The following is a 23,482-nucleotide window of genomic DNA, read 5'->3' as shown; positions in this document are numbered from 1 at the left end:
AGGGCTTATTTTCTGATTGGGTCTTATTTTCGGGGAAACACGGTACTTTCTGACTTGTATAGTTCATCAGGTAGATGTGGCTCTTTGCGGCATTGCCTGAAAACAACTAAAGTTGTTCTATGGCTACTTTGTGAGCAACAAGTCCTTTCAAAAAGGTCACCAGCTTTCTGCAGCTGGAGTGACCAATTCATGGCTGTAGGGTGAATCTATTTTTTTTCAGGCTGACACAATGTCGTAAAGCAAAACTGGCTTTTATTTTAACACCATTTGATAGTAAAATTTCTCATAAGCCGTTCTCTTCTAAATACCATAAGCATGGAACCATTTTGGATTAAGGACGAGATGGAAACTAGTAATACAATTAAATGTTGTTTTCTTACTACCTTCTCAAGCAATAATAGGCATATTTAATTGATAGATAGGTGTTGCCAACCACTTTTCCAGAAATAATACAAAAAAATTCTCACTCATAACTTGCTTATAACCAGAGAGAAATGCAGAAATAGGTGCTGAATGCTCCTGGAAAAAACAGATAAATTGGTGGAGGACACAGAAAGTGACATGATAGCAAAATTCAGAATTCAGAATGGATAGAACCACCAGGAAAAAAAAAGAGAAAACACTGATTTGGCTGTTTTAAGCATCAGTGTCTTCCTCTAGAAAAAGCACCCATTGTTTTATTTCATTTGAAGTACAAAATGACTTTCATTGAAACTGAAAGGGATACTTTGAAAATCTGATCAGTATTAAGTAGACTTCAAAACGTTCCTTAAGTCGAGGATTATCTATATATCTTCATTGCATTTACACGATTGCAATGCTTAGTTCTATCATTTTCTTCAAATACGTTCTCTATCCAGAAAATCATGTTCTATCCTCTCTTGAATATCATTTTCTGACCTCTTACTGGATTTTACTTATTTTAGTCTTTTCCACTCTAGAGAGGAACTAAATACTGAATCGAGATTCAAGTGACAAGTATTTTAAAAAGGTTCATTCAAACTACTTGCTTTTAATGTGAGAAGAAAGGGAAATAAATCACGTTTTGCCTGTTAACCTATCTTCTAAAAGTAATTAGATATTCTGGGTAAGCCTGAGCATCGTGAAAGATAACAAACATTGATGGTTGATTCATGTTGTCAGTTACACTGTTGTATAGGTCAAACCCGCCATTATTTTTGGGTGGAGGTATAATCTGTCCAGAGCTTCCAATACAATAATCTCCAGTCAGAACATGGGCAACGTACATATATTTTCTGCCATTTGCGTCTGGCTTGGAGAAGGCATCCTGCGCAGAATAATTTGAGCAGACAGCAAAATAGGTCCCATTACCAATTGATGCAGCTGAAACCAAGAAAAAAAAGTATAAAACATAAAAGATACTGAAAAAATAAACAATGGAAAACACCCCTATTGGCACTTCAGCTTTAAGTGATGAATTATAAAGTTATCTAGCCAGTTGTAGTTCTAAAAATGCCACCGATTGTGTTGTTCATTCAGCCACACCAAATTGATGGAAAGGAATCTGAAACCTCTGATATTAGGAAGAGCAAACAATACATTGTAAGCAGAGATGTATAAAACTGAGTTGTCACCACTACCACTTTCATGAAAAATAAAGGCCTGACGGCCTGGTTTTTCAATTCTCAAAACTGAAAAAAGATACTGCTGCCGTTTGTACCCACAATCCATCCACTGAGCAGAATGAGATGCTGAGCACTCAGCAGCCACAATTCTATTGACTCCCCTGAGAGAAAATAAAACTCTTGTGTATGAACTCTTCTCACAGCATTGCCCGTAAAAATGCAGCTGTTTGTCAGATCCCTCTTCCTGTGTTGAGTCTGCACGGCTCCCAGAAAGACGCCATTCAAACTAACCCAGTGTGCCTAAGAGTTTGCAGATGTTTGTAGTTTTTCTTTTATAAGTTTTAATACTTTTATGAAGTATCTCTTTTATCATTGTTTCAGCACTTTGGTTCTAAATGCTGTTTTATAATAGGTTTTTGTTGCCTTTTAAATGACAGCACAAAGCTCTTCTCTTAGGATTTAAGCTTTACTTTTCTTTTGACAGTGTATTCTTTTCAGCAAGTCTTTTTTTTCTCTAGTTTTTTTTTTAATCAGATTCTTTACTAAACCTTGCAAGGAGGAGAGGAGAGAGGAGATGCTGTTGGGCTGCTTTTTAAAGATCTTTATACATCTTTGAAACTCAGTGCTTTATGTCATATTCCCTTATATCTGCTTGGAAGGATCTTACCATTCTTTCCAGCATAACTGCGGTTAAAGCCAGTCTGGTAAATTGACACCACTGTGGAAAAGGAAGTCCCATGGAAAAGGATCTTCTCATTGTTTCCATGCCCATTTTGTGTATCTATTTGCTTTTTCTTGACTTGATAGGCTTGCCAGAGGTAAGGATTCTGTACCCTGTCAATCTACAAAGATTGCAAAGGTAAAACGTTATTATTCATTTACCAGTATCATTCCCCACCATACAATATCTGTATTCATCTCCCGTGAGTTTTATCATTCTCCCTTGGTGACTATGCTAAGATTAGAAATAAACAATCTGAGAAGAAAGGTCGCAATGGAGAATTGGCAAGGAGAGTCTCTTACGTGTTCACTTCTCGCCAAAAAGGTCAGGTCCTCTGCATTGTCTTTATTCAACACGCATGGGACTGTGTTTATTTATTTTAATTTATTAAATTTATATAACTGCCCATGTCACTGCTGTACTGTTGAATTTTTAAAAAAACCTTGAACAAAAACAGCAACATAACTATAAAAGTCATTAAAAGTACTCAGAAGCTGTATGCCTAATATCTTCAGAAGATCACTACAGGCAAAATAAATGCAATTTCTTTTGTGGCTATTCGGGATTATGGAAAGGCCAGTGACACCACTGCTATCATATCTGGGTAAAACTTCAGAAAATGCCCCTCACGAACATCAAGATTCAGTGAATTATATTCCCTTTGGAATGCTTTTCCTATTGCTAAATTCAAAATGGGGCAGATGTATGCAAAAGCAATCATTGTAGATCTAGGTTTATTATGGCCACCACTTGGAAATATGGAAGATGGAATTACTGAGACAGCAGCAGCAAGTTTCATTTGTCAGTATTGGGCTGCTTTGTGGTCAGAAGACATTTGATGGTGGAGAAAGTGTCAGCAAGGACTGTTAAGCGTTGTGACTCAGTTCACAAGTAGATGTAGCAGACCCAGAACCATGGAGGACATGGAGTGGAGTTCAATAGTCTAATACAGGCATGTCAAACTTGCAATGCCATGTAACGTCACACAAGGTATCGCAACTTTCTCCCCATTGCTGGCAATGGAGTGGTCGTGGTTTCGGCGTCATGTATCCGGCCCATGGGCTGGCAGTTTGATATGCCTGGTCTAATACAATACAGACTCCAATGACTAAGGACCCCTGGTGGCACAGTGGTTAAAGTGCAGTATTGCAGGCAAACTGGAGTTCGATCCTTAAGGGGCTCAAGGTTGACTCTGCCTTGTATCCTTCTGAAGTCAGTAACAGGAGGACCCATACTGTTGGGAGCAATATGCTGATATTGTAAACTGCTCAAGAGTACTGTAAAGCACTATGGAGTGGTATAGAAGTGTTATTGCTGTTGTTACTACCTGACCTTCAGTTTAAAGGATTAAAATTGTGAAGGAATATGGACACTGACTTCAACTCAATGAGATATTTCCTAGCTATTCTAGTTCTTTTCTCCTTCCTCTCTTTTATACTGGTGATATAGATACAGGATGTATTTGAATATTCTCACTTTCTGGGTGTTACACATTATCCTACTTCTTTTCCCATGTGAAGGTATTACCAACTCTTGAGCCAATCCTGTAGCCAATCACTGATGCTCAACACCACTCAAGAATTCAAAACGGAAGCCCACTGGTGTTGTACGGGATATAAAGTTGTGGAACACAAAAGTGGCCCTTTTCAGCTGGGTGATTTTGGGCCGGTCACTCTTTCTCAGCCAAAACCCACCTCACAGGGTGGTGGTTGTGGCAAAAATAGAAGGAAGGTGTGTTGGGGTTATTTGCTTCCTTAAATTCAGATCAAATGTCACCTTTTCAATTGTGAACGTAGGGCAGCCAATCTGGAATATTTTTACAATGTCCTTATATTCTCCTGCTGTGGGCTGTAGTGGAACCAGTTTGACATGATTTCCTTTCATATCTTCCCAATGTTCAGGAAGATGTTCTAATAGTTTGCCTGAAAAATAAACATTTTGTTAAAATAGTGACATAACCCACCAGAAAACAGCACTGTGCATAAGTTTGAAATCAATGGAATTCGCAATTATCTCCCCTTGTGCATTACTGTCAAGCTGCAAAGAATGCTTATGCTGCTTCAACAATTACTGCTTCTTAGCTTGCCTACAGACTCGGGGGAGGGTGGCATGGAAAGTGGAGGTGCCAAGCTGCCAGGCAGTGAGAACCAAGGTGCTCAAGAATTGTTTACGGAGAACTGAAGACTTGTTCTCATAATAATTGTCTGACACTTTATTGGACAATGTGACCTGCCCTATTAGGGGGAGGGGAGGTTCTATAGTTTTAATATACTGATTTTGGCACCAAATAACCAGAGCTGGTTTTCCATTTATCTGTGTCAAAATGCTGTACTCAATAAAGTTTTGCATTAGAGATTGGATCGTGTCAGCTGTGCTTATTTTGTTGGGTTCGTCAGTCGGAACTTTGACAATTACATTTTTTGTTAAAATCTTCACCGTGGTTTGGCAACTCTGCACAGAACAATTATTTTTCATCATCACAACTGTCCCATCAGCACTCACAAACTAAGTATCAGGAGTCTTAAGAACCATGGTGGTGCAGTGGTTAGAATGCAGTACTGCAGGCTAACTCACTGCTCACTCCAGGAGTTTGAGTCTGAACAGTTCAAGGTTGACTCAGCCTTGCATCCTTCCAAAGTCAGAAAAGTGAGGACCCAGATTGTTGAGTACAATATGCTGACTCTGTAAACCGCTTAGAGAGGGCTGTAAAGCACTATGAAGCGGTATATAAGTCTAAATGCTATTTCTATTTCTAAACAACTATTTCCATCTTTTCATTTTGCTCCCACATAAACTACATTCCTGTTGACTCTTTTCCTCCAATAACTAACCACCTTTCTTTTCTTTCTACTTAGCTTCCAAAGAAGCACTATTTATAGACTTGGAAGTTTATGTTCTCCTTAGTAGAGCAATTTACAAATTGCAAATGTTTTTAGAGTACTTCTTGGGCATCATGTTTCAAGAGCAATTTCTAGGGTAATAAATTGTTTTTGGTCACTTAATATATTAACCAATTAAGATAATTTAGATTTTTTGCAAACATTGCAGATTTTTTTCAGAAACTGGCTATCATAGTGGACATGTTCAATTTCAAAAGACATACTCAACAATCCTCTACTCCGATAGAGATGCTCTCAGCCTGTCCCCATTTTTTTATACTACAAATATGCCTCAACTGCTTACAATGAAATCCAAATACATTCTCACAAATAAAGATGATTCTAGAGTCTGGTAGATGTATCACCTTCCCATTGATTCTGATTCTTTTTAAAGAAAAAAGTTGAAAACCTTCAAATTCAGATGGAGAAGGAAGCCTGATATAGGCCAAGAAAAATGTCTCCAGACACGGGGGAAGTTACAAGCATTGTATCAACTTATTCACTGATTCCTTCACTTTGGGGAAAGGAATACTGTAGTACCAATTCCTACCAAATAGTGAAAACAAGCCTAAAATTCTGGCTGGAAAATGAACACATGGGACACCTGCTCTACACATGAACAAGTCTTGCACATCCAGTATGGAATTGACAGTCATGTTTTGATGCCAGGTCTGTTCACTTTAATTTAAAACAAATTCCATGTGATACACCCACATTCATCTGTCTTGTACCCTTGCCCTACCCCATTTGCACTCTTTTTAAAGCATGGGGAGATTTTTGACAGGTGACCAAAGCAGTAATCTAGCCAACCTCAGTTATTTAAGATGTTCATTACCTTCATCCTTTCCAACACGTTTAATTTTCATACTTTTTCCTTGGCTGTCTACAACACACATCTTGTTCAGGTCGGCTGTGTATTTCTGTCCCTGTATTTGGATCTGAATTTGTCCCTTTTTGCTGATTTTAGCATCTTCTAAATCAAGGTTACTTAATGTATCAAAAGGTAGAAAGACATTTCCATATGCAAAAAACTGCCACTCAACCAAAACGTTAACAAGTTCTGCCTTGGATTTCTTTTCCTGGTCAGCTTTAAGTGTTTTTAATAGGTTCTGGATTTCTGTGAAAGCAGTGAGGACATCCCGGGGGATACCAGATACCAAAATAAAAGGAGGGGACTCCGTCTTGTTCAGATGGATGGCAATATTCAATCTTTTCTGGAGGTCATTCAGTCTCTTGATTTCGGCATCAGCAAATGTGTCTATCAACTCATCAACAATGAGATTTTCTGTCTGTTCCTTGAAAATCAATTTTCTTAGCCAGCCTTCAGCCTCTTCCACCTTTTTCCAGTTTTCGCCACATATCTCAAAAGATGACGTCTCAATCTTCTTTTCCAACACTATAAAACTTTTCTTTTTAGCAGGTGACTTCCTATCAGTTAGAAATGCTATAAGCAAAAGGGAAATTCTGTAAGTGCACACTCAAGAGGAAAAAAAATGGAAAAGAACATTCACAGTAAATGAACTCACTACTTTAAATTTAAACTTAGAAGACATAGATTCAGAAATGGGCAATGTCTGACCTTTATTTTCCAAAATGGTGGAAAAGGATTTTTGCATATGTGGCTGAAAAACAACAACTTTAACAAGTTTCAAGTATCGAGGCAACTGTTTTCCTGCAAAGTCAGCAACTGCACTGATGATATCATCAGCTGCTTCGTCAGGACTCCCTCTTCTTTGACCTGTATCAGATACAACAGAGAAAACTCAACAAAATATACTTATTGTTAGTACTTATTACAATGAGAGATTCAAAGCAAGGATGGGCCAGCCATGCCTTTTCAGATATCGGACTACAATTCTCATCATCCCTAACTGCTGATCATTCAAGCTATGATTCAAGAATATGCAAGAATCTTATATCTGGAAGGCCATTGGTTCTTTATTTGTGAGTTGCTAACATTTGCTATATAGCATTATCCTCATATATTCCCACAAATCAAGATGCATTTTTAAAACAACCAATCAGTCAAGCAGAATGTTGCCTACTTCCCTTATAGAATGGGTATGTACCATGAATTTAATTTACTTCTTGCCTTTCTTTCATCACTGGCATCAAGTTTAGCCTTTAGAGCAGGGGGTATCCAAATGTGGCAATTTTAAATCTTTAAGGGTCAGTCACTGGTAGTACCCTCAAAAACAGCCTCCCCCATAGATCTACATGAGTCTTTTGTAGTCAGGACCTCAGTTTTAATAGTTTTCAGGATGAGATCTAGGAAATTGATACATTGCACTATCATGAGTGTTTGGATTCAAAATAAGTGGGGGCAATGGATGTCTACTTGGGGAAAATGTTGAAATCTGGATTGCAATCCCCAATCCACCCCTTTTATATGTGCACTGATACTGCACAAACATATATATATCAAGGAGAGAAACAACCTAGAACTAAGGAGAAACTTCCTGACAGTTAGAACAATTAACCAGTGGAACAACCTGTCTCCGGAAGTGGTGAATGCTCCAACACTGCAAGTTTTTAAGAAGAGACTGGACAGCCATTTGTCTGAAATGATATAGGATTTCCTGCCTGAGCAGAGGGGTTGGACTAGATGACCTCCAAGGTCCCTTCCAACTTTATTGTTATTATTATTTATTATATTATATGCAAGAGGTGGAGAAAAGGTTGCAGCATCGTTGCACAGATTTTTGGTTATTCTAAAAGAATCTCCAGATTCAACAGACACCTCTGGTCTGGAAACTGCATGCAAAATCTGTGGGACTTTTTTTTCTTCTCTAGGGACTTCTCTGTTTGGGCTTTTGTTTACCATGCTAGTTTTACCCTCTATTGTTTCTTAAATGTGTTAAGTGAATTACAGTATAGAATTTGTGCAGCTGAATTACTGTGCTGTCCATGTAAAAAATGAAGCTGATTTTCAACAATTAAACTTCTCAGATAAGGCTGTTATGCATCATGATCCATAACAATCTGTAATGACATGAAATGTTAACAATACACTTCATGATGCTATGACATATCTAATGCAAGCTATCCCTTTGTATCATGATGTATACATCATCATTTTCTCCTCTATTCCCTCTCAGTTTGCCTATGATGTGCTGAGTCTGGGTTCAAAAGATCACAAGGAGTAGTAGACCCCTGGTTATTTACTTTATATCTAAGATAAAAGCCTGAAAGCAGGATGAAGACAACAACAAAGACAAGTTAAATCTCATCCAAGGCAAGCTTGAAGTCCCAAGGATTTCATGGACACCTTCATGAAGTTTACTTAAGAGCAACACATGAAGAGTTTGCCACTGCATTCTTCTAGGATGTTATTTCAACTTCTAAGTATAGCCTACAGCTCTATTATTCCCTAAGAGTCCTAAACACACCAAGGGGGCTGCTGTCTGCAAATGAATGGAAGTCATGAAGGAGAAATTAAGAAGTCAACTGTAACAAAACAGAAAGTCAAAGATTGATCCTACTTCATTTTGAGGATGGGAATATAGGGGAAATTCATCTCCTTTGTCATGTTCAAACATAGAACACTGGAATTTGTCCATATGAGCAACAGTTCACATTTTCTACCCATGAGCTAATTTAGGAGACTGTCGCTAGGATTTAGGACATAGGCTCCTCCTTAATGAAAGCTTTATTCTGGAAAAGCACAAATGATTATCTGGGAGGGGCAGGGGGGGAAATACAAACCTGTTCCAATTACAGGGAAGGCTACAGAGGCATACTGTTTTGCTTCACATTCCTGAAGAACTTTGGAGACCAGTATTTGGATGCTGGAGCAAGGAGCCAGGTGGATAATTTTTTTACAGGTTAGTTTGCCATTCTGTGTTGTTACAAATCCATTGTGAGGCTGAGAGGCTGGAAAAATGAAAATGATAACTTCTCCATGAACTATATCCTTGGCATATAGCCTACTAAATTCAGTGCTCTCTTCTTAAGGGAGAGCACCAACTATAAACTCTGACAACTGTTCGCCCTTTGTTGCCTACTGCAAAGACATTTTTGGCACATTGCCGAAAAATTGGGTGTTCTTTTTAAAGTCAAATTGTAGAAATACAGCCTTCTTTGGAACATGCAGAGAAAAGTAAAGAATACCCAATTTTTGGGCATTGCTTCAATCTGCATCTCTCTCTTCAGTTAGATCAGACATGTCAAACTCAAGGCACATGGGCCAGATCCTGACCGTGATGTGTTTAGATCTGGCCCACAAGCAGACTAGTAGGAGGAGGTGATTGAGTATATGTGGGGGAGGGTGAGCTGAAGTGATGGCAGTGTCAGAGAGGTCTAGGGGAGAGTCAGCTGAAGCTGCAGTGTTTCTGGGGCTCTACCGAGACCCTAGGATTAGCGTGTACAACTCCAGGATATAAAAGGAGGGGTTTTGGCAGGAAGGAGCAGGAGTGAAGGGGGAAAGAAGGGGATAGGATAGGAGAGGCTTCTGTGGGGCAAGCCTGAGGGACGGAAGGGGATAGGATAGGATAGGATAGGATAGGATAGGATAGGATTCTGTGGGGCAAACCTGAGGGAGAGAAGGGGATAGAATAGGAGAAGCTTCTGTGGGGCAAGCCTGAGGGAGAGAAGGGACAGCAACTGGCCCTTTGAGGGCAACCATAATGCTGATGTGGCCCTCAATGAAATTGAGTTTTGACAACCCTGAGTTAGATGATCACAAATCTCCAAATGGCTTTTTTCTTTCTCATAACCAAACACAGCCTCTTTCCCCAGCCCAAACATGTTGGGATTACAATTCCCAATATTCTAAAAGGAACTAAATGGGAAAAAAGGTTTCCAAATTTAGTTTTTAACTAATCCCCCCCCTGCTGCAACCCATATACTACTGGGGGGGAAAAGTGTAGATTTGTGTCTGGCTTCCTAATTGGATCCAGATAAAATTTATCTCTTTTTCATCAGCACGTTGCCTCCTGCTGATTCATAGATCTTTCTTTACAACAACAACAACTAACTTGCAGAATAATACTGACAAATGTATTCAGAACTATCATTAAATAATCTAGGAAATACCAAGCAAACTATATTTGGCAATTGAATTCTGCCAACTCCTCTATTACCTAACCCAATGGGACTTCTTGTTGCACCTTACCAAGTTTTACACATTCTGCTTCAATTTCAGGTCCTGCAGCTTCCAAAATTGCTTTGGAGACACCTGTAAAGATATGAAAAAGGGAAGAGGAATATGTATGAAAGTAAACAATGAACATCTCTGGTTACAAGAAAATAGTTTAAATTCCTCAGTTATTTCAATGAATCTTCATTTTTCACTCTCACTCATTCATACACATGCAAACAGACTTTTGCATATCCAGATAGCTTTTTGTCTCACCAAGAATGAGCACTCAGCTTATTTTATTACGATGTTCAGAAGATGTTCATTTGAAATTCAATACCTGATTTGGATGTAAAGTTTTCATTGGTCACATTCACAATGACATCTGTGTTTTCCTTTATAATATCTCCTATCATTGACTGGAAGGTAATGGATCCAATCTTCATTTCATTACTCCCTAAAGCTGAAGTAGAAAGGGATCCAAAGAAAAATGTGATTGAGAAAAGCAGTATGATTGAGTTATAGCACTTATATCCCTGGACTGAGCACTATCCTCCTATTCTTTCTAAAAGATATAAACACCTATTTCAAGATCCAGTAAATAAAATCATTTTCTTTTTCTGTATCCAAGGGAATAAGGTCTGTACATCTGCGAAATGCTACTCTTAAAAATGGCACCTTGAACATCTAAGATGCTACTCAACTCTGCCGATTTTTCCATGACCACCAAAGAGTGAAATTAGATCTATGATCAAGATCTAGCAAATATCCCCAAATTTTTAATAGAGGTGCACCCCAAAAGGCCACTGAAACTGCATGCGCCACTGAGTTTAGCTGTGAACCAAGACTTGTTGTTACTGTATATTCGCAAGTTTCTGGTTGGCACACATGGATCTTCACAAAAACTAACATATGATGTTACAGTATCTGTGAGTTCATCCAAGTTGGCAGGTATCTTCGAAAATTTTCCAGTCAGTGCAGTCAAAGCAAATCTGTAGCTTTAGCTTTGCCTTCTCTGTCCAAGACTTCACTGATTTAATTGTTGTTTTTATGGTTTTAAGCCTTCGTCTATAAACAGGTACAAGGTGAATCATACAATGATCAGAGTGTCCCACAGCTGCTCGTGGTAAAGACCAATAGGCATTTTTTAGTGTTGTGTAGCAGTGGTCTAAAGTATTCTTGCATCTAGCAAGACAGTTAATGTGCTCAAAGTATTTTGGTAGCTCTTGGCTTAAGTTAACACAATGAGGAGTGAATCAAGATTTTTTTCTTCAGCCCACATAATCTGGTCAGCAAGAGTTTGCAATGCTTTATTTGTGCAAGCTTGTGGCAAAATGTACACTGCAAATAGGACAAATGAGGAAAACTCTCGTGGAGAATAAAATGGTTTGCATTTGATTTTGTTGTATTTGTATTAGAATCTCTTCTTTGTTTGTAAAGGGGGGGAGAGAAGTCACAGAAAGCTGCCCATTAAAAAAACATTTCTTGATGCTTAACAATTGGTCTCTTGAGTATGGAATTCGAAGTGAATCACAGCAAATAATAGAAAATAACAAAACTATCAGATAGCATTTCACCGAGGCTGACATTGGCGCCATCTTCATGATATCCACGGACTGAGCACTATCCTCCCATTCCTTGTAAAAGATATAAATACCTATTTCAAGAGCTAGTAAAAAAAATCAATAAGGGCTGCATATCTGGGAAATGCTACTCTTAAAAGTGGCACATTGAACATCTAAGATGCTACTCAACTCTGCCGATTTTTCCATGACCACCAAAGGGTGAAATTAGAAAATCTATGATCAAGATCTAGCAAATGTCCCCAAATTTTTAATAGAAGTGCCCCCAAAAAGGCCACTGAAACTGCATGTGCCTCACTAGAACAGTTCTTTGCCCGAAGAAGAAGAGGACATTTCCAAGAGGAAAAAAATGTGGCTCATTCATATGCTGAAATAATTCAGGGAAACATTATAATCATCAAGGATTTGCTGAACAAGTCATTCTACTCTAGTTTGTGCTTCATAAGTTTGGTCTAGTGGTTAAGGCACCAGGCTACAAAGTGGGAGACTGTGAGTTCCAGTTCCACCTGAGGCATGAAAGCCAGCTGGGTGGCTTTGGGCCAGTCACTCTCTCTCAGCCTAACTCACCTCACAGGATTGTTGTTGTTGGGAAAAGAGGAGGAGTTCGCTCCCTTGAGAAATTTTTAAAAATAATAAAGGCAGGATACAAATAAATAAACAAATCATACTAAGCTGTGATTCACAAACAATAATAGCTGTATTTGTACAGTGCATTAACTACCAAAACCAACCAAATCATGCTATGGCTTTGCATATGTGTTCATGGCCATTCTGAAAGAAAGTATAAAACAGAAGATCTCCAGTCTTTCCGGCTTTGCAGACTGGCGGGGGGCGGAGGGAGAGGGAATGACTATGTGTGAGGCATGGGCGCACGCACTTACCTGCCACTTCCATGGCCCGGTTCCAAATGGGCCAAGGCCCAGTAGTGGGCCATGGGCCGGAGGTTGAGGACCCCTGGTATAAAACATCTTCTGAAAATGTGGTCCCTCCATTCTTCTAGTAGCTATTACTGATATTATTTAAAGGAAGGCCTGTCCACATATAACTCATGTTACATCCCAGTTGGACCTAATATAGTTCTGGAACTCATAATAAGAAAAAGGTGGAGAAAGAAGAAAAGTCCGTCCAACTGAGCCCACCCATTACCTGCCATTTCTTCACTGCTCGGTGACGCAGCCTGGAGAACACCATCAATCCCAGATTGAAAAACCTCTGTAAATGCCTAGGGGGGAAAGTTATCCATCTGTTTCCAAAACTTTGCAAAAAAGGAACAATAACACCATGGAACCATTCTTACAAAAATTGAATAATGGCACTGGGGGTAAAGGACTCACAAATTTGGGGGTCATGAGGGACAGTGTCATTGGATGCCCCTTGATATAATGAGTGTTTCTACTAAAAATAGGTGCATCCAACATCTTCAGTAAAATATAACAGCTTCCTGAATAGGGGGAAGCCAGCAAGCTGTTAACTCTATATTTTTACTAAAATTTACTAACATTATGGCAAAATTGCTCCACCACTACCCTGCCAAAACCATGGGGCTGTAGGTAACTGCTTAATTTGACTGTCTTGAAAGACATCACTGATGCTTATCTTTAAGCAGAAGAGGTGATTGATTGGATGAGTAAAGATACAGCCAAATAGGATCAGAGTGATATGTGCACTACTCCATAGAACAGTGATGGCGAACCTTTTAGAGACCGAGTGCCCAAAAATTGGCCCCGCCCCCACTCCATCCCCCTGCCCCGCCTGCCCACAGGACAACTCACTGCCTCCAGGGCCCGCCGCAGATCGCCCAGGCAGCCCAGCAGCGCTATGGCGGCCACACCCTCTGCCCGCACCCTGCAGCATCAACTGCATGATGGGGTGTGAGGGCAGTTTTGTCTACGCTGCCTGGTTGCCATGTCCTTGGCTGCATGCTCCGTGTGGGCCATGCTCGGGGGCAACTCTCCTTCAGGGGGGGCTGCTGGAGAGGAGGGGGTCGCGGGGGGAGGCAAGGCTGGGGCAACGGCACGTGTGCCCACAGAGAGGGCTCCGAGTGCCGCCTCTGGCACCCGTGCCATAGGTTCGCCACCACTGCCATAGAATGTTTAAACATGGTTAAAAGGATAAATCACATTTGGCTGGATTTGAATATACCATGTCACAAACCTTAACAAAACAAAACATTAAGTTTGGTAAGAGAGCCAGTTTGGTGTAATGGCTAGAAACCAGGAGACCATGAGTTCAACTCCCATCTTAGCCATAAAAAATTACCCTGGTTATTTTGGACCAGTCTCTCTCTCTCAGCCCACATGGTTGTTGTTTTGTGGAAAATAGGACAAGGAAAGTGTGTTGGATATTTGTCGCCTTAAGTTATTTACAAAAATAGTAAAGATGGGATAAAAATGAATGTATTAATTAATTAATTTAGCCAAAATCAAGCAAATCACTTTGTAAGTTTGGAAGATATGTGGACCACCTTTGAATGTATCTGGGAAAGTAGATGCCCATCCAACAATCCAGCTTGGCTGCTGCTGCAATTATTTTGTAATTATTAGCTAGACATTTACAATTTCTTTTGTGAGGTAAAGTTTGAGGTTTCTTAAAAACAAACGGCAATTTCTTATTTAGAAGAAAAGTAACATTACCTTTATATTGTCTTTATCTTTTGGATGTAGGAGAACATGAACTTTCTGAAGGGACTTGAAATTCTTCTTTCTACTGAATGTAAGTATTTCCTTAAACATACATTTAGCCACCTCAGAATTTGGAAAATTAAAACCTCCACTCCCAATGGCTGGGAATGAGATAGACTTTAATGATAACATTTCAGTCCTCTCTAGACATTTCCTCATAATATTTTGAAGTTTCTGTAAAATAGAAAGCAATATTTCACATTCATGCTTTAAAAGGCCCAATATTAAGACAAGGCTTAACTTAGGAGCCAGAATAGACAAGAGGTATGCACAGATCAACCTCATTCATACATAAAGACAGGGATATGAAAAACATGGAGAGCTAAGCAGATAAGTCAACTGTCAAAATTTTTAACCAAAATACAATGGAAAATATGTCACCCATGGATAAGGTGTTCCAAATTTGTTATGGTATTTTACCGTAATTAAAAATTCAAAGATTGGTTTATACACAGATGGGCTTATTCACAAGCACGAGGGCAGTTTGGAAATAAACCTCCGTTTGAGCATGTGCGAGAAATAGGCAGAGACAGCGACGCCCGTCCTATGGCACCTTGCACAGTAATTCAGTAGGCAGTGAGGAGTGGAAAGAGAAGGTTGTGTTGCAGTTGACTCGTCCGCTAGATCAATTGAAAATGAATTCTGCCATAGAAAATCCCGCCAAATGTGAAGTGCGTGCAGTAATACGATTCCTGTGTGCGAAAAAACTTTTGGTAGCTGTGATTCATTGCGAACTGTGTAATGTTTATGGGCCAAACGTGATGAGTGAAGGTGTTGTATGTCAATGGTGTCGCATGCTTAAAGATGGACAAACTGACGTGCACGATGAGGCAAGAAGTGGCCGCCCATCTATAATCAGTGATGAACTTGTGCAGGAAATTGACAAAAAGATCCGTGAAGTCCATTGGTTCACAATATCTGCACTTTCTTTACACTTTCCCCAAATTTCTCAGACTGTTTTGTACAAGGTAGTGACAGAAAATTTGGGATACTACAAGTTCTGTGCTTGTTGGGTACCAAAGCTCCTTTCTGAGGAGCACAAAACACACCGAATGAGTTCATGATGCTGTTACAGGGTGGCTTCATTCCCAGGTGGGAGATTTTTTTGCAGAAGGAATTTCAAACCTTGTAAAATATCATAACAAGTGCCTCAATTTGATTGGCGATTATGTCAAAAAGTAATGTAATGTACTTTTCTAACGTGTATAATAAAAGTTCAGTATTTGCGTCTGTCATTGATAACCAAACAGAGGTTTATTTCCGAATTACCCTCGTATATATATGTTCATATATGATTATATATCCTCATAGATAAACCCATCTGCAGATAAGCCGAACTCATTTTTAGGTACATTTTAGCACCCAAAATTCTTAGCTTATCTTCAAATATATAAAGTATTCAGGAATAAGATGGACAATTTAGCATACATGCTTTGTAACTTTAGTGCAAATTAACACACAAAGACAGATGTTAAAACCAAAACTGTGTAGCAGAGCCATTGAGAATGCCCAGGAAAGTATTGGCAAAGCTCAAGAAACTGCCTTGAATATGCACAAGGAGCATAAAAGGAAGTATCGGTTTCCACTATTCTTTAACCTAAATTGTTAATTTCATGTAGAGACATAAGATTATAAACAAGGGTCATAAACAATCCTTCTTTTTGACTCGTGAACATTATATTCCAAGACAATTACAGCAAACAAGGAAGCAAAATGAACCAGTACCTTGATTGCATTCCCTTTTCCTGCATCCCACTGTGGAACTATAACGTGGAACAAGAAAAGACAGGCAAGATTATGCCCGTGGGTTGGAATTACACAGTTGTCTAGGGCTCCTTGATCTTGGACCATTTGATGGAACTCATCTTGAAGCTCAACTCCAGCCTTCTGCAGCACAGCTTTTGAAAGTGGGCCTACGCCAAGCTTTAGATCCTCGCCAATAGTGCTTACGATAATATCTGTCTGGAATCAAAGCCATGTTAAAATTACTTCCAATTAGGGTTGCCAGGTCTGCTTCCAAAAAATAGCGGACAAGCGGGGGGGGGGGTGTTAAGTAGTAAAAAAAGTAGACTGTACAGCTTTAGATTACGTACCATTTCATCATAAAGCTTTTGAATAAAAAATGTCCACTGTTTTGTGGAAAAAAAATAGTGAACATAATGTGAAAAAAGTGGACTGTCCACTCAAATAGTGGACACCTGGCAACCCTACTTCCAATAAGATTTTATGTATTACAAGATTAACTGACTAGGAGCTAAGTATGTGTATCAGAGTATTCTTTGACCCACGATGCTGTTATTAAGGTAACACAGGGAGAAAACAAACAAATGAGACATCTTTGATTCACTGGAGATTCCAGCAGGGAATGGGAACGGTATGGGAAAAGGGTTGCTAATTTCTTACAACTCCATCGCCAATGACTCATATCATAATGAATTAGTTCCCAATTTGGCATGGATTATTCATTCTAGAGGTTGGACGAGTGACAGAGAAATCACTAGCACTTCCTTCCATTATCAAGGTTTAAGCATGCCTTTTCGATTAACAGAACCTACGAAATAGAGCATGGAAAATCAGTCCATATCCTTTGCCCGAATGTGAAAAGTAGAATTTTCTACTACTCATGCATCATATCCCTGGTTCAGAATCTTCTCTCCAAAGGCAAGAACCTTTAAAATTAGTCAAGATTAAAAGACTATTCCAGTCTTCTCCAAGATGTGCACCTAATTCTAATCTTAACACAACGAATCCATCTAGGCACTGGAGAAGTCGTATTCAGATGTCAATTTTGTTTTAGACTTCTCCTTCAGTATGAAATATCAGCATTTTAGAAGCATAATATAAATGGTTCTAAATGAATAAAAATATGTTTTAGCTGCATTTAAGATAATTTAAGTTCCTCTGCTAATATAAATACTTACCGTAGCATCTTCGATGCCTTTTTCTTCTAGGATAAGTTTCAGACCTTCATGAGAAGTCACTACAAGATCGTCTTTACTCTCCATACGTTGACTGTTTGATCGAGAAGACAGTGATGTGGGCTGGGGTGGTCCACTTTTAAACACTTCGCGTAAAGCATCAGAAAAAGCCTGAACTGTTTTGGGGGTCGTATCAACCAGGCAAATCTGTTTCAGGCTGCTGTTCTCAGAAAATTCTTCTAAGGTTTCCTTAATGGCTGTTAAAATGGAATGAGTGCACTCTTTTATTGGGAATCCAAAAATCCCAGAGCTTATGGCAGGGATAGCTATGGAGCGATGACTGAATTTTTCTGCCAGTTTTAAGCTTTCCCTTACAGCTTTCTTTAATAGTTGTATACAGTTTTTTTTGTTGGCACTGGTCCATCTTGGCCCAACAGCATGAATCACCTGTTTACACGGCAAGTTCCAAGCTCCTGTGATTACTGCACAGCCAGGCTTCAGCTCTCCATGTTTCTGTATGAGACCATCACATTCATATTGCAACTGTGGGCCAGCCGCTTTTAGCAAAGCATTGGCAAGGCCACCAATGTGCTTCAGTGCTTCATTTGATGCGTTGACCACAACATCCGCTTGATAACGGGTCAGATCTCCCATACAGACCTGTATCACCACACCATTTTTTAAGTCTACCTTGGTTTGAAGGTGTTGTAGAGTTTCCACAGAACCTCCGTTTTTCTCATCATCTCTTTGCAATCTGATCAAACAGTTGAATTTTTTTTTCCCTTGGTTAACATAGTAATGTTCTTGGTTTTTGAAAAAGTCTTTCACTCCAGGTTTATCAAACACTACATTCACGGAGTGCAGTAAAGACAGCATTTGTTTTACCATCACTGCTGCCTCTGTCACTTCTACTTTGGGTCCACTCAAGACAATGTCCTTCTGTTTTGGCCTGAGTCCAAAATTAATGATCAGGCCTTTCTTGTTCAAATCACACCAAACCTTCTGTTTTTCCTCCTCTATAAACTGCACCATACCCACTGACCTGGCAGGAATTACTGTTTGCATGTGGGTGTTTCTTACAACAAAATCAGAAAGTTGCTGGTAGACATCTGCTACAACTTTTGTATAACCAGCCACAATAATTTTAGCATCTCCATCCAAATCAATCCAGTCCTCAATTATTACACTTTCTTCAACAGAATTATTTAGCTTCTGAAGATGTTTAATTAGTTCTTTCCATTGCTTTCTGTGGATGAGTTCCTGATCCTTCAATGTAATGCATTTGTGATTCAAGCATTTCTTTATTTGTTCCTCTGCTTTTAAGAGGCTTTCAGGGGGATATCCTACCAAAGCTATAGAATCATGTGTAAGTTCAAAGGCAGCATTAATTTTATTTGCTGTAAACAGGCTCCACAACTTAACAGGGTCTGCCCTTTGTAGGAATTGAAAAATAGAAGGATGAATATTGACATTTTTCTCCACTATCCTTAACATCTTCTCTAGTAAGTCACTTTTCATTTTGTAAACCTCTGTAGGTATCCCATTCAGTTGCAACTGCTTTGTTGAAGCATCATAACTCCATTTCAGCCGAGTGTTTTTCTCACTGATATTCTCTTCTAGCAAGATATGCTGCAAAACTTTATACTTTACTGGGGAAATTGACAACGTTTGCTGTAATGTTTGCCCGGCTATTTCAGCATCCTTGGTCAAATGTTCTATATATTCCCTCAACTCTTTCTCCACACTATCCACAGTGAATGCAAAACCAGCTAGAGTAACACAATTTTTGGAGTCGTCCGGCACGGCCAATACATTTTTTAACAAATTGCTTTCAAGGGTCTCCCATGCTTCTGGAATGATTTTGCATTTAACTGTCCCGAACTTTGACAGGATGCACGCAAACTCCTCAGAAACGTTATCTTTCCAAGACCTAGCCAATTCTTTTATGGACTTTCTTTTCTTAGCTAAGATAGCGGAGGGAGACAGTATGAGTTCTGGTTGCTCACAAGTTGCCTGGGGCCATATTACTTCACAGAAACAATTGGCCATTTCTTTCTCTATTTCTTGGATTAATTTATTCTTTCCTTGTAGAAATTGCCATATATAAGGATCTAAAGGGACACTGATTGATTCCGGCATCTTGATTTGTGGCTTCTCCTTTCCGTACAAAACTGTATCCAATGAACTGTAGAATGGATAAACCAGGACTGACTGGCCATTTAATGAGTGCTGCTTTTTCAATGCTGTCAGGGCAGCTATAAACAAACAAACAAAAATAGAATATACTGAGAATTTGAATAAGAAGTTGCAATAGAAATAGATACAATTCAGATATCATGCAGTGAACATATACAGTACTTAAAAAACAAACATAATTTTCAAATTTCTTGGAACACAGCTTCTAAAAATCAATTAGGAATTCTTCAGCATTTTTTTAAAAAAACCCCATTATTATTCATTTGCTCAATGCTGATATGCTGTATTTGTCATAATAAACTACATCTTTCTACCAACATTTATAAGTTTAAATATTTCTCCATACATTTTCTCTTTATTCACAATCATCTACTTGTCCTAATTTTTAGCCATTTGTGCATAGCTTGCAATCATTCACTCCATTTTCCCATCAAACACAACTACCTAATATATCTTTGATGGATTAATTAAGTCACCACAAGTATTCCTCATATTTCATCCACATCAGACAAGTTTGCTTTATTCTCTGATCAAAACTGAACCATTTATTATTATCATAATAATATGAATTGCCTACTCTGGGCAATTCACAAAATGCAAATACAGAATTAAAAAAGTTAAGAACATAAAACAAAACTTGACCATTCTAGACTACAAATAACCATCACAATAAAACACGATGGGGCTCCACAAAGATACTAACCTAGGTCTGTGAATTTTTATTCTTCTTCCCATCATGTATCACTCAAACTCACTTTACTTTCATCACATAATACTCTTAATATCTTTCAGCAAACAACTTTCAACTCCAACTCTGCAATAAACATTCCATATGAGTAAGATAACCTTTATTATCATTTTTACTATGAGCACACTGGCCCACATTAAAAATGAAATTCTGTTGCCTGCTCTCAAAAGTATAAAACTACCCATACACATGCATAACACATATATACATGCTACATACATACACACACACACACACACACACATATATAAATCACTGTTCGCAAGGTTGATACTATATGGAACAAAACTGACTGAATGTGGATGTTCTCCTTTGGATACCACAAACCCTCCTCCCAGAACCTAACAAGGAAAACAAGTCATGAAGAGGATGTGTAGATCCTGCGGATCTTGCTCAAGCATCACTTATATACTATGTCTTGGATAGAAGGAAGTGAACTACCAGTAATCTTTTCTGCCATCTTTAACACTCTCTGCACTGTCTTCCTATCTGAAGCAGTGATGCTTCCAAACCAGACAGTAATGCAATATGACAGGATGCTTTCAATCGTCCCTCTATAGCAGACATGTCAAACTCCTGACGTCACGTGACGTCGCGCAACGTATCGGAGCTTTTTCGTCATTGCCGGCAATGGGGTGGGCGTGGCTTCACGATGACACGTCCGGCCCGCGGGCCAGCAGTTTGACACCCCTGCTCTATAGAAAGTGGTAAGGACAGGGGAAGGAAGATGTACCTTTCTCATACGATGCAGAAAAGGCAGACACTGTTGTGCCCGCTTCACCAGTGTCTTACTGCTGACAGACCAAGCTAACCTACTTGTTAGCTGTACACCCAGAAACTTGATGCTGCTAACCATCTCCACAAGTGAATCATTAATACACAGAGGTGTGTGGCTATGCCTGCCTTTTCTGAAATTGACAATGATCTCCTTAGTTTTTCCTACGTTTAAAATGAAGCTGTTTTTGTTACACCAGTTCACCAAACCCTCTACTTCCTTGTAGTAAGCACTCTCATTGCCATCTTGAATAAGACCCACCACTGTTGTATCATTTGGTGGCAAACCTAGCACAACAGTCTTGGGTCAAAAGGGTGAACAACAGCAGACTTAGGACACAGCCCTGAGGAGGACCTGTGCTCAGGAAAATGGTGTTAGAAATATTAGTCCCAACTTGCACATACTGGGGCCTATCAATAAGAAAATCAAGAATCCAGTTGCACAAAGGGATATTGAAGCCTAAAAGGCCCAGTTTGTCTACTAGATGTGAGGAATGATTGTATTAAATACCAAACTGAAGTCGACAATCAGCATTCTTTCCTCTAAGTGCCCAAGTTCAGATGGAGAACAGATAAAATACCATCCTCTGTAGAGCGATTTGGACGGTAAGCAAACTGAAGCTGGAGGGAGGCTATACATAATTTCCTTTATCAGCCTCACAAAACATTTCATAATGATGGATGTAAGTACAACTGGATCGTAATCATTGAGACCCATAATTGTAGACTTTTTTGGCTTTGGCAAAATAATGGCCATCTTAAAACACGATGGGACCACTGCCCGCTGCAGTGAAAGACTGAAAATATTTGTAAGAACACAAGTCAACTCGTCTGCACATTCCCTGAGAACATGACCAGGGATATTATCTGGGCCTGCTGCTTTCCAAATGTTCTCCGGATAGAGGCAACATCGAAGCTAAGCACTTGCTTGTCAGGATGGGGCACAGCTTTCCTCGCAGGGGTGCTATTTGATACCCCAAAATGTGTTCAACTTGTATAAAAAATCTGTGTCACCTTTACCACACAATGGAACCACCCTATAGTCTATGTAATGGCCTGGATGCCTTGCCACATACACCAGGGGTTCGTTGGGTCCTAAAAAAGTTCTGAACTTTCTGATAATGGGCTTGCTTTGCTCTTTTTATGGCACTTTTCAAATTGGCTCTGGCTGTTCTGAGTGCCAGCACATCGCCAGATTTAAAAGTCACATTATGTGCTTTCAACATCTTGCGAACCTCATGTCATCCATGGTTTTTCATTAGCATTCAAGCTCATTTCTTTACGCTGCAAATCACATCCAGGGAGTAAAGCAAAGGCCAACAAAATCACATTGTCTGTCTCACAAGCTCCAATCTTTGTCCTGTGATGTAATAATGAGTTTTGGGCTGCTGCTGTTGTGTCTTCTCTGCTAATTCTGCCATTTGAAATTCTATTGATATGCACACATCAAGCTCAATGCTGTTACGTGCCCAAACTTCCCCCATCAGTTTTTGATTTCTAGCCAAGCAGTAGCAAACTCCTTTTGTGTAAAAATAGAACAATTACCTTGAGAATCACCAAATTTAACCAGAGCTGAATCTTCTGTAGGTAACATCTGAATATCGGACACCTGCCCTCCTCCATGTTTTGGACTTTCAAAGTAGAGAGTTAGGAATTCACTGGATGTTGCAGCTGGAATATTCTCAACTTTGATTACATTAGTCAATTCGAGAGGTCTGGCTGTAAATCTATACTGCTGGAACCTGCTGTTCTTGGCACATTGCTTGAGAAAATTTTCAGCGGCTAAAAATAGAAGTCAGCAGCTCTTAAATATGTGCTTTCCATTTCTGTGCACACATGTGAAAACAGACAGAGTTTAATGATTCAATTATAGGTAGCTCTCAACTAACAAACACAATTGAGCCCCAAATTTATGTTGCTAAGTGAGACAGTTGTGAAGTGAATTTTGCCCCGTTAACAATCTTTCTTGCCACAATTGTTAAGAGAATCACTGCAGTTGTTAGTAACATGGTTGTTAAGCGAATCAAGCTTCCCCATTGATGTTGCTTGTCAGAAGGTTGCAAAAGGTGATCGATTACCTGACCTTGGGACATTTCAGCCATCATAAATATGAGTCAATAGCCGAGCATCTGAATTCTGATCACATGACAAGGGGGATGCGGCAATGGTCGTGTGAAAAAACCCGTCATGAGTCATTTTTGCAGTGCCATTGTAACTTCGAATGTTACTAAATGAACTGTTGTAAGTCAAGGACTATCTGTACGATGTTTTGACAGATCAACGTTATCTGTATGTTTTCGTAAACCCTGGCCAATCCCC

General features: G+C 39.3%; 1 protein-coding gene across 1 annotated transcript in view; it reads right to left on the bottom strand.

Moving 5' to 3' along the window:
* Nucleotides 1-225: 225 nt before the first annotated feature.
* The window catches only part of LOC107290278 (protein mono-ADP-ribosyltransferase PARP14), a 27,808-nt gene continuing 4,551 nt past the window's right edge, over nucleotides 226-23,482 (bottom strand). The window contains exons 5-18 of the mRNA XM_029284718.1: nucleotides 22,709-22,945; nucleotides 17,449-19,700; nucleotides 16,253-16,489; nucleotides 14,480-14,701; nucleotides 13,033-13,068; nucleotides 12,832-12,839; nucleotides 10,604-10,752; nucleotides 10,300-10,362; nucleotides 8,892-9,092; nucleotides 6,698-6,924; nucleotides 6,022-6,610; nucleotides 4,084-4,229; nucleotides 2,254-2,428; nucleotides 226-1,344 (exon numbers count right to left, since the gene is read on the bottom strand). Coding sequence (XP_029140551.1) covers nucleotides 1,058-1,344; nucleotides 2,254-2,428; nucleotides 4,084-4,229; nucleotides 6,022-6,610; nucleotides 6,698-6,924; nucleotides 8,892-9,092; nucleotides 10,300-10,362; nucleotides 10,604-10,752; nucleotides 12,832-12,839; nucleotides 13,033-13,068; nucleotides 14,480-14,701; nucleotides 16,253-16,489; nucleotides 17,449-19,700; nucleotides 22,709-22,945 — 4,829 coding nt within the window. The 3' untranslated portion in view covers nucleotides 226-1,057. The remainder of the gene's footprint in view (nucleotides 1,345-2,253; nucleotides 2,429-4,083; nucleotides 4,230-6,021; nucleotides 6,611-6,697; nucleotides 6,925-8,891; nucleotides 9,093-10,299; nucleotides 10,363-10,603; nucleotides 10,753-12,831; nucleotides 12,840-13,032; nucleotides 13,069-14,479; nucleotides 14,702-16,252; nucleotides 16,490-17,448; nucleotides 19,701-22,708; nucleotides 22,946-23,482) is intronic.

Source organism: Protobothrops mucrosquamatus, unplaced genomic scaffold, assembly GCF_001527695.2.
Source record: "Protobothrops mucrosquamatus isolate PMUCROS unplaced genomic scaffold, P.Mucros_1.0 scaffold863, whole genome shotgun sequence".
NCBI lineage: Eukaryota > Metazoa > Chordata > Lepidosauria > Squamata > Viperidae > Protobothrops > Protobothrops mucrosquamatus.
Note: the sequence above shows the minus strand (reverse complement) of the source record. Positions and strands in the feature narration are given on the sequence as shown.